This window comes from Lissotriton helveticus, chromosome 3_1 (genome assembly GCF_964261635.1).
Source record: "Lissotriton helveticus chromosome 3_1, aLisHel1.1, whole genome shotgun sequence".
NCBI lineage: Eukaryota > Metazoa > Chordata > Amphibia > Caudata > Salamandridae > Lissotriton > Lissotriton helveticus.
In genome coordinates, this window is record NC_136061.1 from 62,668,166 (window position 1) to 62,682,839 (window position 14,674).

Here is a 14,674-nt window from a genome sequence, read left to right on the forward strand (position 1 = left end):
GGCAGTGATATAGCCACATGGATGAGGTACAGAAACTGATTCAGAGAGGGAACATATTCTGAAACGAGTTCAGAAAAGAAAAGGGACCTGAAAAACATGCATGCAGATTATGGAAGGACGACAGGCACCATGAAAGAATGCACACCCAAAGCAAGGGCAGACGAAAGGATGCTGGGAACGATGCAAGCATGAGATAAGGACAGAGTATTAGGACAGCAAACTCTAGAAAAGGGCACCGATATGGATGCAGCAGAAGATAAGGGTAGATGAATTGCTGCTGATGCCAGGCATTCGCACCGGGATTGACACACTCAAGAGAGGAGCAGAGGAAGGGCTACAGACAGAAGCGAAGAGTACAGACAGGAGAGAAGGCTGCTCGGAAAGATACAGACATAACAGAATAGCATTAGAGCTGCAGGCATCATGGTAGCTCGAAGAGAAAAATGATGTTGGGATGCTAGGGAATGAAAATAATGCATGTACAAAAGGAGGAAATGGAAAAAGGAGGATGATGAAAATAGGATAGTGTTACAGGGTATACATATGATGTGCAGTGAGGCTAAGTGGGGGCCCATTCAGAGAAAGATTTGAAAGGGGTTGTCACCCTGCTTAACAGTCGGTCATTTGTTTCCAAGAAATTCATCAGCTGAGAGTCTGACTATTGAATTTTAGAATCTACATCACTTTCCCCTTAACTCAAAGTGGAAAAATTACAAAAGCCAGATTCCTCGCAGATGAACTGTTTCTCTGACATTAACATTTGTATTATTTTGTGATCTTACCAGAATTATCATAAATGTTTTCCTCAATGCAGTGTTTTACCGTAGACCTGATGTTTTTATGCTTCATAACTGTTAAATTGTTATTTTCCAATGGTTGCAAGCAGATGGGGATGTCTCGCAAGAGGAACAGAATAGTCGAGAGACCGGTGACCAGGGAGACCACGTGGTTAGCAGTGCCAGTGATGGGTCCCTCCAAGACAGAAGAGGGTCAGCAAGAGAAGAAAATTCTGAGAGCAAAGAGGACAGTTCATCTTCATCAGAAGAGGAGGAAACAGGAGAGTATAGGCGGAGTCTATGTAACGTGGCACAGGGAAAAAGAGCACCACATATGAGGGCCCAGGGAGCCCGGGTTCGACATTTCAAAGGTATGGACATCTGTGTATGTTGATGGAAAAGCTGGGTGTTGTAGACCCTCTTAAGGGATTTGGGGGAAATGGAATACCTGAATTGGGGGCACCAGATAAGCTTACACAGTCTTTTTTCGTGATCGTGTAGTAACTGCATGCTGTTCATTTTGTGGAATGTTGTTATTATTATTATTATATGCAGCTAAAAGAGTGCCTGGTTCCTCCAGTTCGGAGTGTCCCCGCGCTAGAAACCAACTGAGCCAGAGTAAGAGATACTCTACAGCAGGACAAGCATACTGTTGATTGAGTTGGTTCTTGAATAGCCAGGTTTTGAGGTGTTTACGGAAGGCCAATTCAGATTGCTCTAATCTGAGATCTAACGGGTGAGAGTTCCATAGTTTGGCTGCCAAGAACCTGAAGGAGGTGCCGTGCAAGCGTTTGCTGTTGTATGAGGGGACCTAAACCTATCCCTTGCCGTCCGAGTCAAACCATCTGCTTTTGTTTATTGTACTTTGAGAAGAAATCAAAAGGGCGGAGACTGCAGATGTGCATCAAAATCCAAAAACTGGACCATAGTACGAAACTGATGCACAGAAAGCAAAACAGTAGACTGACTTACTGAAACCCATCCAATGTGTGTCATCCAATCACTCCATCCGAGCAGGTTTGTTCTGAACAAGAGAATAAAGTGCAATCTTTTCCAATGTGCATTCTGTGTTGAACACTAAACTGTCACCTTTGAGGGTGCAAGAAGGAAGGAGCCAATAGTGGGGCGACAGTTCAACTATTTATTTGGCGTGAAACACAGGACTGAATGATATAACAATAGGCAGAGTCCAGGATCCTGGGGCTTCTGTGTCTTATCCCCTGGTTGCGAAGAGCCGGACTCCAGCGTATGAAAAAGAAGAAAAGAACAACGGGCTTTAGTAGACTGTCCAGTTTCTACTTATACAGTCAGGGCAGGGAGTGAGGGAACAGGCAACCACCACCAACAAAGCAAAGTCTACTGAGTATAGCGACCCGTGAATTGTGTGCAGGAAAGAACACGGTGCCCTGACAGTGCCTCGCGGCCTACCCGGTCCCTCCCCTCTTAAACTGAAACAGGGTACGCAAACGACCACGCACCTGGAGAAGCCACGCGTCCTCCTTCGCGTGGCTGGGCGGAACACGGAACCGTTGGCCTCCTGGCTTCCTTGCTTCCGCTACACCCTCCGTCAGGTTCTCGCCACCGGCTGCACTCAGAAGGGGCTCCTCCGCGTCGTCCTCGGCTCCGGGCATACAAGGTCCGTCCTCGTCCTGGTTGGCCTGATGTTCCTGGCGCTGCACGTCTGTGTCCCAAGACGTGATTCCTCGAGGCATCCGAGCACTGGCGTCTTCCGGGTCCGCCTCCTTAAGTTGCGAGGTCGGCTCTGATAGGCCAACAAAGTCAGGTGGTCCGGGTATATGCAAGGCCAGGCTATCCTTAAAGGGCCCGTAGCTGCCGGTCTGTGGGGAAGACGAAGAGGCAGTTAACTCAGCCGGCGCCGAGCAGGGGACCCCCTGACACACCCCCCCCCCCCCAGACTTTTCCCGTTCGGGGGAAAGTGGATAACGAGACAAATAGTCAGCATTGGTTTGTTCAGAACCCTTCCTGTGGCAGACATCGAAATCATAAGGTTGTAGGGACAAGAACCAACGAAGTATTCGATCGTTACGCCCTTTATTCCTTTGTAGCCACTGTAAAGGAGCATGATCCGTGAATAGGGTAAAGTGTCGGCCATCCAAGTAATAGCGGAGCTTCTCAATGCTCCATTTCACAGCCAAACACTCTTTTTCTATCGTGGGATAGGCCGCCTCCCTAGGAAATAGCTTCCTGCTCAAGTACAGGACAGGTCTTTCTCTCCCCACCGAGTCATGCTGTGAGAGGACAGCCCCCAACCCAACCCCTGATGCGTCTGTTTGCAAAAAGAATGGTTTATCAAAATCAGGAGTAATGAGTACAGGGGAAGTGGACAGGACGTCTTTTAGGGCCTGGAAAGCATCCTGGGCTTGAGGAGAGGGGTGTTTAAACTGAGACGATGTGGCCGTTTTCTTTAGGAGGTCTGTCAACGGAGCTGACACAGAGGCAAAGTGAGGGATAAAGCGTCTGTAATATCCCACCAAACCCAAAAAGGCCCTGAGATCTCTACGGTTCGTAGGGAAGTGTTGACCCTGAATGGCTTTGACCTTCTCTTGTTGGGGATACAGTTGACCGTTACCAAGAACGTAACCCAGATATTTGACCTGTGTAAAGGCGAAGCGTGATTTTCTAGAGTTTATGTGCAGACCCGCCTTTTCCAAGGCCTCTAGAATCAACCCTAGGTGTCGTAAATGGGTTTGCCAATCTGGACTGTGAATGACAATATCGTCCAGGTAGGCCGCGGAAAACTGTCGGTAAGGGGCTAGCACTGTGTCCATGAGACGTTGGAAGGTAGCAGGGGCCCCATGGAGGCCAAAGGGTAGGACAGTGAAATGAAACAGGCCGTCCGGTGTTATGAAGGCCGTCTTTTCCTGATCTTGTGGGGACAGGGGCACCTGCCAATATCCTTTGGTGAGGTCGATAGTTGTTATGTATCGAGCCTCACCAAGGCGCTCTACCATTTCATCTACTCTGGGTAGTGGGATCCATCTTGCTTTGATACCTTGTTTACTGCTCGAAAGTCGATACAGAATCTCTTACTGCCATCAGGTTTCGGCACCAGGACCACTGGAGAAGACCAGTTGCTTGTGGAAGGAACAATGATCCCTGCCTCTAACATTTTCTGTACCTCCTCCTTTATTACAGCCCGTCTGGCTTCGGGGATTCTATAGGGTTTCTGTTTAATAGTCACCCCGGGGAGGGTCGGGATATGGTGTTCCACTAGCGGAGTACGCCCTGGTTGATCTGAGAATATGGATTGGTGTTTTAATAACAGTTCTCTCAAGTCCTTCTTTTGTGGGTCAAGAAGCTCGGGACTCACGACCGCCTGGTCGATGGTATGAGCAGAGGTCGTGGCTAGGGATACAGAGGCAGGTGATTTGGGCGGGGGACCCAACCACTTTTTTAGTATGTTGATGTGGTAGATTTGCGTTCGTGAAGGAGACAGTCTCAGGGTATAGGTGGTCCTTCCTATTTTCTTTACTACCTGAAAAGGGCCTTGCCACTCCTTGCGAAGTTTATGGGTAGACGTGGGCAGAAGAACAAGAGCCCAGTCGCCTAGGTTCAGTTCTCTCCATTTCTTGCCTTTGTCGTAAAAGGTCTTTTGCTTCCCTTGTGCTTTTTCTAGTGTGTCATATGACAATGTCCTCAATTTGTGCAACCTAGACTTTAGCTGCTGGGAGTAGTCCAAGAGCTCTTCAGCGTCCTGGGACCCTGTCCTCTCCCAGCTGTCTTTGGTTATCTCTAACAGGGTACGGGGCTTCCGTCCGAACAGTAGCTCAAAGGGGGAAGTCCCGAGACTGCTTTGGTACTGACTTCTTAGCACATAAAGGGCCAACGGAAGTAGTTGATCCCACTGTTTCCCGTCGCCCGACAACTGTTTTTTTAGGGTGGTCTTTATCAACCCGTTATAGCGCTCTACCAGCCCATCGGTTTGTGGGTGATACACAGACGTGCGAAGATGTTTTATGTTCAACAGGCCACATACTTGCTTCATAAGACGAGAGACGAATGGAGTCCCCTGATCTGTAACTATGTCTTTGGGAAATCCCATTCGGGTGAACAACTCAACCAGTTTCTGTGAAATGGCGCTGGTCGTAGCCGCCCTCAAGGGGAATGCCTCGGGATAACGTGTCGCGTAGTCAACAACTACCATGACGTATTGGTACCCCCTGTGTGACTTAGGCAAAGGACCCACGATGTCTACACCTATTCTTTCAAACGGGGTCCCTATGATTGGAAGAGGGACCAGAGGGACTTTAGGAGGAATGTAAGGGTTCCTTTTCTGGCATATTTGGCATTCCTGACAGTACTTCTTTACTTGAGCGTATACCCCTGGCCAATAGAAGTGTTCTGTGATGGAATTGGTGGTCTTTTCTGCACCAGAATGACCAGCGAGAAGGTGGGCGTGAGCATAAAACATCACTTGTTCCCTGAACATAGTTGGCACTATCAACTGGGGAGTGGCCTTGTCCTGTCCTAATCTATACAGGAGTCCTTTTTTCTCTACAAAACAGGGATATGTGAGCTGTTGTACACCTTTGTTATTCTGCGCATTCTGCCAAGCGGTTGTCAGTGACGCGTCGTTCAGTTGGGCCGCCCTAAAGTTGGAATCAGTGGCCCAGGGTTCTTCTAGCAACAGACCCTCCCGGACCCCGTTATGACCCTGCTTATCTAGAACTTCAGACATGAGAGTGGAGAACCATTTATTATCAGTCCCAATGATAAGAGGTTCGGGCAATTCAGGGAGCACTCCCAACTCGCACTGTACTTGGGTTCCCTTTTCGGTGGTTAGAGTGACCTGTGCTAGAGGGTAGGTACGTATATCCCCATGTACACATTTGATGCGGACTGTACGGTCCAAAAGCACAGAAGAAGGGGACAGGGTGCTTTGTTTAACCACAGAATGGCGACACCCGGAGTCCAGTAAAGCACGAGTTTTCTTATTGTCAACTAGGACACTTACGTAGAAGGCTGGTCCTGTCTCTTGGGCATACATGATAGCACGAGGCACATATCCCACCTCCATGGGCTCTTCTTCTTTTTCTTTCTTTTTGCGGCAGAACCTCGCTATATGGCCCCACTCGCCGCATTCATAACACTGCGGACTAGTCATAACCGGGGGCTCAAGCTTTAAAGGCCTAGGCTTAAATGACGGAAGTTCGTTTTGAGGCTTGAAGGGTTTCTTGTCAGGCTTTGGGTTGGTTTTGGAAAGAACGGGTTTCTCTGGCTCTCTATACGTAGGCCTTGTTTGAGCTCGAGCATATGAGTTTGCCATTTCGATGGCATGGTCTAATGTCAACCCTGCATGCTGTCGGAGCCACCGCTGTGTGCCAAAGGGCAGGGCCTCTAGAAACTGTTCTAAGTATATTTTGTTCATGACATTGTCCATGTTCCCCTCTTGTGGCTTTAACCACCTATCCGCTGCGTCTTTCAGTTTGTAGAACAGAGTCTTAGGAGCGTCCGTTGGGGTTCCTCTTTCTTGTCTGAAGCGTATTCTGTGTGTCTCGTCATCAACCCCCAGCCTATCCAGGACTATCTGTTTCACATGTCCATAGGTGGCTGTCCCATCCGTATTGGCCAATTGGTAGGCGGCCTGGGCTTCACCCGTAAGGAGAGGTGCCAGATAAAAGGGCCATCTCTCCCCAGGCCATGCGCTGGCTCTAGCCGCCCTTTCAAAATTAAGGAAAAAGGAGATAGGGTCGTCTCCAGCGACATACTTCTGTAGGGGTACTACGGCTCCAGGAGGGGCTGCTACTCTGCCTTGACCCAGGACAGCCAACAATTGGGTTTGGCCTTCTGCTAGTTTGGTTAAATGTTCGGACTGTTGTTACATAGCAGCCGTGAAGGAGGCTCTGTCGTTTTCAGCCTGTTCGTTTGTCTGTCCAATCGCCCACTCTAGTTTGGCATGCCCTTCACTCATCTGGGTTAACATGGCCTCCATCTTATGCTGTCAGATGGATGCTCCTATCTGGCTCGCCACTTGTCACCTTTGAGGGTGCAAGAAGGAAGGAGCCAATAGTGGGGCGACAGTTCAACTATTTATTTGGCGTGAAACACAGGATTGAATGATATAACAATAGGCAGAGTCCAGGATCCTGGGGCTTCTGTGTCTTATCCCCTGGTTGCGAAGAGCCGGACTCCAGCGTATGAAAAAGAAGAAAAGAACAACGGGCTTTAGTAGACTGTCCAGTTTCTACTTGTACAGTCAGGGCAGGGAGTGAGGGAACAGGCAACCACCACCAACAAAGCAAAGTCTACTGAGTATAGCGACCCGTGAATTGTGTGCAGGAAAGAACACGGTGCCCTGACAGTGCCTCGCGGCCTACCCGGTCCCTCCCCTCTTAAACTGAAACAGGGTACGCAAACGACCACGCACCTGGAGAAGCCACGCGTCCTCCTTCGTGTGGCTGGGCGGAACACGGAACCGTTGGCCTCCTGGCTTCCTTGCTTCCGCTACACCCTCCGTCAGGTTCTCGCCACCGGCTGCACTCAGAAGGGGCTCCTCCGCGTCGTCCTCGGCTCCGGGCATACAAGGTCCGTCCTCGTCCTGGTTGGCCTGATGTTCCTGGCGCTGCACGTCTGTGTCCCAAGACGTGATTCCTCGAGGCATCCGAGCACTGGCGTCTTCCGGGTCCGCCTCCTTAAGTTGCGAGGTCGGCTCTGATAGGCCAACAAAGTCAGGTGGTCCGGGGATATGTAAGGCCAGGCTATCCTTAAAGGGCCCATAGCTGCCGGTCTGTGGGGAAGACGAAGAGGCAGTTAACTCAGCCGGCGCCGAGCAGGGGACCCCCTGACATAAACGTTTCACATCTATATCAGTTAATGCAATATGTATTGCTTTTAGACTTGTGCATTTAGAGAAATGCAGAGGTAGAGAACGGTCATTCTAGTCCTTGTGTCTCAGTCTTCGAGGAACCTTCTTTAGTGGTCCTATTTTCACCACCTATATTCAAATGTAAAATTGGTCTCCTCACACCAAAAGTTCTAGATGAAGGAAGACTAATATGACATGCCCACAGAGACTGATTGTACTTGCCTCCGCACATTATATTTTATGTGATGCAGTGGGCGTATTTGGGGTATAGAAATACAGGAATTTCATTCAGAATCTACTGTCCACTAAACCGTGGCAACACCCTCCTTGGTGAGTTAAGAGTTTCTATTATTTAAATCTTCCTAGGACAACAATTAAATTTCTTGATGGCCCATGAATAAGAGCGTCTATTCTTTATAAATAAAAATTTGGATTTAATTTAACCCTTGAGCACAAAGGTTTCCGCAGTCAGTCATTGTGACTTTTTGATAGGCACTCCCTTGGTAGGTTTAAAATTCCTTTCAACAAAAGCGAATGTAATTGTCACCCATTTTGTATTCTTGCATGAAATAGGTTGGATAACATTTGAAATTAAGTTTAAAGTAATGTTTAGTTTGATCTGGTGGCCAGGCAACAGATCAATTATTATATATTTTTTTTGTCAAATATGTTTATTGGCATTTTAGGGTTTTCATAGTACAATATGAACTTCAACCATTTCAGCACAACTATCTGGGCATGTCAATTGAGCATTCGTATACATGATAGCATTACAAATTAGAGACACAATATCACAGTTGTGGTATCTCATAAGCCAAGGATAATCGCCCAAAGCTGGCTAGAGCGTGGAGTCCCTAAGCAGCCAAACTCCAGATTAGTCCATGACTGTCCTCGCGTTGAGCCTTGTACAATAGCAGGGTTTTGGGTGGACCCACCTACTTGGACTTGCGTACAAAAATGACATTTATACAACAACCGTAAATAAATTGAAACAGCGGCAAAACCACAGACATATACTCATGCTAATCCCCTTCCCACCCCTCGGCCCACCGCCCCCCGCCCGCGCACGCACCCCCAGCCACAGCTGGGCTTGCACCTTAAACCTGTATGCCCCAGAGGGCCAATAGTTGTACCTAACCGATTATCGAGAAAGGAGAGCAGCCCACGGTCCATCCAACCCCCAAGAGCGCCCACCTAAACCTCTACAGCACCCGCAGCACCAACCCCACCTGGTAACTGTAAGGTGTTAAGCATGTGCTCCCAGCGCTCCGCTATTGGTTCTTTTCGGTGCCCCAAGGTTTCCTCTCTACGTATGGCAGTATACTCCGCCCGGGCCCATGCCTGAAGAGAAGAAGTCCACGCCTGCACGCCAGGCGGGTCACACCCCTTCCATCGCCTCGTAAGGAGGCGCTTTGCCACCACCATCCCCAGATCTAAGAAACGGGACGATACCTTATCTTTGGGTGGTCTCCTGAAATGATGCAAAATGTATTCAGGGCAATCGAAGGGTATAATACGACCAGTGTATTTCTTAAGCAGCTCACTGATTGCACTCCAGTAAGTGCCCAGCCCAGGGCAGCTCCACAAAAGGTGGAGGAGTCCCGCACCCATCTCACCACACCTGGGGCAGGACACGTCTGAGTGATGGAAGTACTTGTTGATTATCTCAGGTGTGAGATAGGCTCTATGAACAACATAAAGTTGTATCTGGCGAAAGCGCATGTTTCTGGGAATGCATACCGGACTTTTAAGAATTCTCTCCCACTCCTTATCAGAGAGCAACCTTCCCATATCATGCTCCCATTTGCCTCTAAGTGGGGCCAAACTGATCTCCGCGTGGATCTGTAGCGACGCAGCAAACCAGCGGACCAGATGTTTGCCCCTCCCCATGACGTGGAGGTATTGCATTGTTAAGTGCTGTTCAGGCTCCGTCGCCACATCTCCCCACCTGGCCGTCAGCTTCGCTACGAGGGAGCGATGTAGCAAGAACCCCCCGGGGAAAACCCGTCCTCAGAGACCAGTGTCTCATAAGCCACTAGCGCTCCATCTCTGTAAAGATCGCCCAGTGTCTGGACATCTGCCTCCCTCCACTGCTCTATCATGGGATGTGTGAGGACCCCCTCGCCACCTGGGAAACCCTCCAAAGGTATAGTAGGCGCGTACGAGAGCACCTTTCGTGTGAGGAACAGGGCTCTGCGGAAGCATTTATACGCCACTGCCAGCAGCAGCGGAGTGGGTCGCTCAGGCGCCGCCAGTGGATGAACGAGTTTGGTGACATGCTCCAGAGAGTATGGCGGCTCATCTGTAGCAGTATCGTCTCTTCCGCTATCCGCCAACCAGCGGGCGATCCATTGGAGCTGCGCGGCTAGGTAGTAATGTTCGAAGCAGGGGGCGGCCAGTCCTCCCTTGTCAGTTGGCAGGTATAATTTCACCAGCGCCAGTCCGTGCCGGGCCGTACCCCAGATAAAGGACCGCATTAAGCGTAGAAAAGAAAGAGGCCGGGATTAATAGAGGCAGATTAACAAAATAGTACAGGAGTCGGGGGAGCATGACCATTTTGGCAAGGTCCACTCTGCCAGTGGTTGTCAGCGGGAGTGTGGACCAAAAGCTTATCTGGGATCTAAGCGCTGCCACCGCCCGCCCCAGATTTCCGTCGAATAGGTCAGCCGGTTGACTGTAGATCTGGATCCCCAGATACTTAAATGTGTCAGCCTTCCATTGGACTCTCGTGCCTTCGAGGCAATACCCCGGATCTTCTACCCCATTGCCAAACGCATAAAGGCAGGATTTGCCCGCATTCACCTGGAGCCCCGAGACATCTGCGAACTTGCGCAACAACTGGGCTAGTTGTTCTGGTATGCATCCCACGTCCCTCACAAATACCAGCAGGTCGTCGGCATAAAGCGATACCTGATTAATTGCATCTCCCAAAGGAATTCCGTCTCATAGTCTTCCGCATTGCCGCCGCTAGGGGTTCTATAGCCAGCGTGAACAGTAGCGGGGACAGGGGACATCCTTGTCGGGTGGCCATGGCCCACCTCCACCGCTTCAGAGATGTAGGGGCCCAGCCGCACACGGGCTACTGGGTTTTTGTAAAGGAGATCGATCATCTGCAGGAAACCTAAGTCAAGCTCCTACCGCGACAGTACTGCGGACAAATAACCCCACTCCAGGCAGTCAAAAGCCTTTTCCAGGTCTAATGTCAGGCACCCCGCCCTGGGCCATTCCCTCGTTGCCTCGGCCGCCACCCTAAAGTACTTCCTGAGGTTCAAGGACGTGGATCTCGCTGGCACAAACCCGTTTTGATCAGAGTGTATTACGTGGGGGACCACCGGCGCTAGTCGTTCTGCGAGTATTTTTGCGAAGACTTTATAGTCCACGTTGAGCATTGTCAGTGGCCTGTATGAACCCAGGGCTGTGGGGTCCCTGTCCGGCTTGGGCAATGAGACCAGGAATGCCTCCCGCATGGATGGAGGGAACAAGCCCTCGTCTATTGCTGTATTATACAGCTGAAGGAGTAAGGGCGCGAGGGTTTCCCTGTTTGCCTTACAGTATTCGGCAGGCAGGCCATCTGGCCCTGGAGTATTTCCCGTCGCCATAGACTGAATCGCGTCTCCCACTTCCTCCAGCGTAAGGGGGTGCGTTAAGCGCGTCCTTGTGCTCCTCAGAGGCCACAGGCAAGGTAACAGAATACAGGAACCCTTCTAGCACATGTCTGGGGCCGGTGCCTCGGGCTTTGTATAGCTGCGTGTAGTGACCGGTCAGGGCACGATGTATTTCGCGCTGCGTGTTCACCATCTCCCCCTCCACTGTGCAGAGAGCTCGTATCTGGGCACCACGTCCATCTCTCTGTACCAACCAGGCTAACAGCTGGCGGGCTCTGTCCGCCCTGGTGTGTGTTCTAGCTGTGTGCGCCGCATAATTATGGCATCTCAGCTGCTCCATGAGAACTGCGTGCTTAGCGTGTAGGTCGCTCAGTGTGCGCGAGTGCTCACCTGTCCCCTCACCCTCCCTCTCCTATCGCAGGAGCTCAGCTTCCAGGCGCGTCAGGGAAGCAGACTGTGTTTTGCGTATGCTCCACGTGGCCCCCATACAGTGCTCCGGGATGGCTACTTTGTGTGCATCCCACTCCACCATGGCGTTACTCGCAGTCCCTGCATTGACTTCAAAATAGGCAAGGATGGCCGTGCCCAGCGAAGAGCGAAACTCAGCATCCTCAAGCGCGGCAGGCTGTAGCCTCCACGTAGGCACAGGTGGGCGGTTCGCCTCCCAACTAATCTGGAACCATAGGGGGTTCTGATCAGAATGTGTTCTCCCCAGATACTCTGATTTGGCAAGAAGCGGGAGCAGTGACTGGGTGCCGACTATCCGATCTAACCGGACATGCAAGTCGTGAACTGATGAGTAATAGGAGTATACTCTGTCTGCAGGATGCTGCGCGCGCCATAAGTCATGTACCTCCCAGTGCGAGAGCCAGTCTCGGGCACGCTTGCACATTAGACGTCACCGCTGCAGCTCGGAGGGGTGGGAAAGAGCGGTCCAGGCCCACGTCCAGCACCATATTGAAGTCCCCACCAAGCAGCCAGGGAAGGCCAGCATATGGGTGAAGGACCTGATTCAAGCTTGCTAGGGAGGAGGGTTGGTCCGTGTTCGGTGTATAAAGGGATCCTAACAGGACTTCCTGACCATTCAATCGGCCCTGCACTATGGAGTACCTTCCCACCTGGTCCACCCTCACGTCCTTACAAATGAAGGACACCCGCCCTCACCCATATCAGTGTGCCGCGCGCATGCGCAGAAAAGGTTGTGCCATAAATTTGCCCCCCCCCAGCGCTTGCGGAGTTTGTCGAGCTCTATCTGAGTCATGTGTGTCTCCTGAAGGAGGGCAATCCCCACCCCATGTCGCTGCATATAGGAGAAGACCGAGTAACGGCGTGACGGGGTGTGCATACCGCGGATGTTCCAGGTCAGTATGTTAGTGTGTGTCATGTGTCTGGACGCCTCGCACCCGCACAGGGCCGGGGGAGCACCTCGGAGGGGGGCCTATGGGCACCATCAGGGAAGGGGATATCAGTGTGCCGCAACTGAAACATGAGAACAATTACAAACAGTGTAACTAAAAGGGCGAGTCCCCAATGGGGCATACGTCCAAACCTCAACAAGATCCACCACTTAAAGTGTTAGTCCAGCGCAGTGGCTGTCTGGGTGAGTGTGCTGCCAACAACCAAACTATGGTACGCCCCTATCTCAGTCCTCCCGAGCGTTCAAGAGGTGCTTGGGGAATCCAGGGTATTTAAACACGCAGGGCCGGTACGGGTCACCAGCAGAGGAGCCCATGAATGTAGTGAGTGCTTAGCGCCAGCAGATACACCCGCATGTGCTTAACTGTACATGATCGCATAGCAGCACAAACGCGCTTGGCAGAGAACACATTGTAACAGCACGCACATCAATATTTCTAGAAGGGTACAAAAGATAGCGTATTCAGAGACCCCTGTGTGTCCGCCATAGTCCACTGCTCCGTTACATAAGCTGGTCAGCTGTTTGGGTTGTCAACACTGGCATGTTCATGACTTCAGAAAGCACCTTGGATGGGGATGACGAGCCACTTATTTCCAGGTCACTGTGTGGCTGGGAGTCCAAGCGGGCAACACCGTTTACCACTCCCAGGGCCACAACCGCTTCAAGTGCTTCCTGTCGTTCCAGTCACATCTTCTCCGGACTGGGTACAACTGGGCCAAGGCCCGTGCCCCGGCGAGCCCCTCTCCTTCTGCGCCTCCTCGATCACTGCTCCTGCCACCCACCCTCCTTCGGGCCTGCAGGTCGTGCTCCTTTCCACTGTCCCGTCACCTCCAGCCAGTCCCAGACGTCGGATGGGGCATCGAAGAAGTGGGCACCCTCCTTCGAAACCACGCGGAGGCGAGAGGCGAACAACAAAGAGTATGGTAGCTCTAGTTCCCTCAGTTTTCTCTTCACAGCCATGTACGTGCTCCTCCTTCTTTGTACTGCTGCTGTGCAATCTGGAAAGAACATCACACGGCTGTTCCCTACTGTGAGATCACCCAGCTTCCTAGTTTCACAGAGCACCACATCCCGATCGCGGTAATTGAGGAGTTTGAAGAGGAACGGACGAGGCCGAGCTCCGGGTCGGGGCTTCTGCGCTGGCACTCTGTGCGCTCTTTCTACCACAAAGTGCGGGGACAACATCCCCAGGGGTAGGAGTTCCCGCAACAAGTTCTCAGCATACTGCTCCGGGTCCTTCCCTTCTTCGCCCTCCGGGAGCCCGACTACCCAAACACTAGTGCGCCTGGAGCGCCCTTCCGCATCCTCGATGCGATCCTCCAGCAAATGAAACCTGTCTATTATATCTTGGAGCGCTGAAGCATGAGTTTGCACCACAGGCTGCAGTTCTTGGAGCGACTGACGTTGCGCAGTAACTGACTCCGACAACTTGCAATGATCAGCATGAAGAAGAGTGAAGTCCGACGTGACCTTATCGATCCGGGCCTCCAGTGACACTTTAGTTTGCTCCAGGGTAGTGCCTATGCGCCCCACCGTCACTAGCACAGAGTCCATCTTAGCTGCGAGGGCTGCCGCCGGCTCCATGTTATCATTCTGATGTCCGTGCGAGGAGCCAAGACCGTCAGTCGCCTGCTGCTTATGTTGGGACTTATCCCTGAACCTGCCCATTACAAGCTGTTGCGCAGTAGGCATCCACACTTGTTGTCAGCCACCAGCTGTCCAGGATCAGGCCTCCTCCTGGAAAATAGGGGAGAAGTCGCTTCACCAGTCCAGGGGTGGCGCCAGCAGCAGCGGAGGGAACTTCCTATTCGTGTCGGGCGCCGTCACCGTCCAGGGTCGTGCCACTGGACGGCCAATTGCAACTCGGGGGGCGTCTTAGGCGACAGCCTGACTGCACCGCGCAGCTCAGGGAGAGTTCACCACCTTCACCTTCTCCAGGGGCCTCACCACCTTCACCTTCTCCAGGGGCCTCCTTACTTGTGCTTCCTCAGCGGTAAACATCTCCTACTCCTCCCCTGTACACCCAAGCAGCAGGGGCCTCAGTGTCACA

At 51.6% G+C, this 14,674-nt stretch overlaps 1 protein-coding gene across 1 annotated transcript in view; it reads left to right on the top strand.

Moving 5' to 3' along the window:
• ZNF142 (zinc finger protein 142) overlaps positions 1-14,674 on the top strand; it is a 68,216-nt gene that overhangs the window by 6,223 nt on the left and 47,319 nt on the right. Inside the window, exon 4 of the mRNA XM_078679233.1 lies at positions 887-1,147. Within this exon, the coding sequence (XP_078535359.1) occupies positions 887-1,147 (261 nt within the window). The remainder of the gene's footprint in view (positions 1-886; positions 1,148-14,674) is intronic.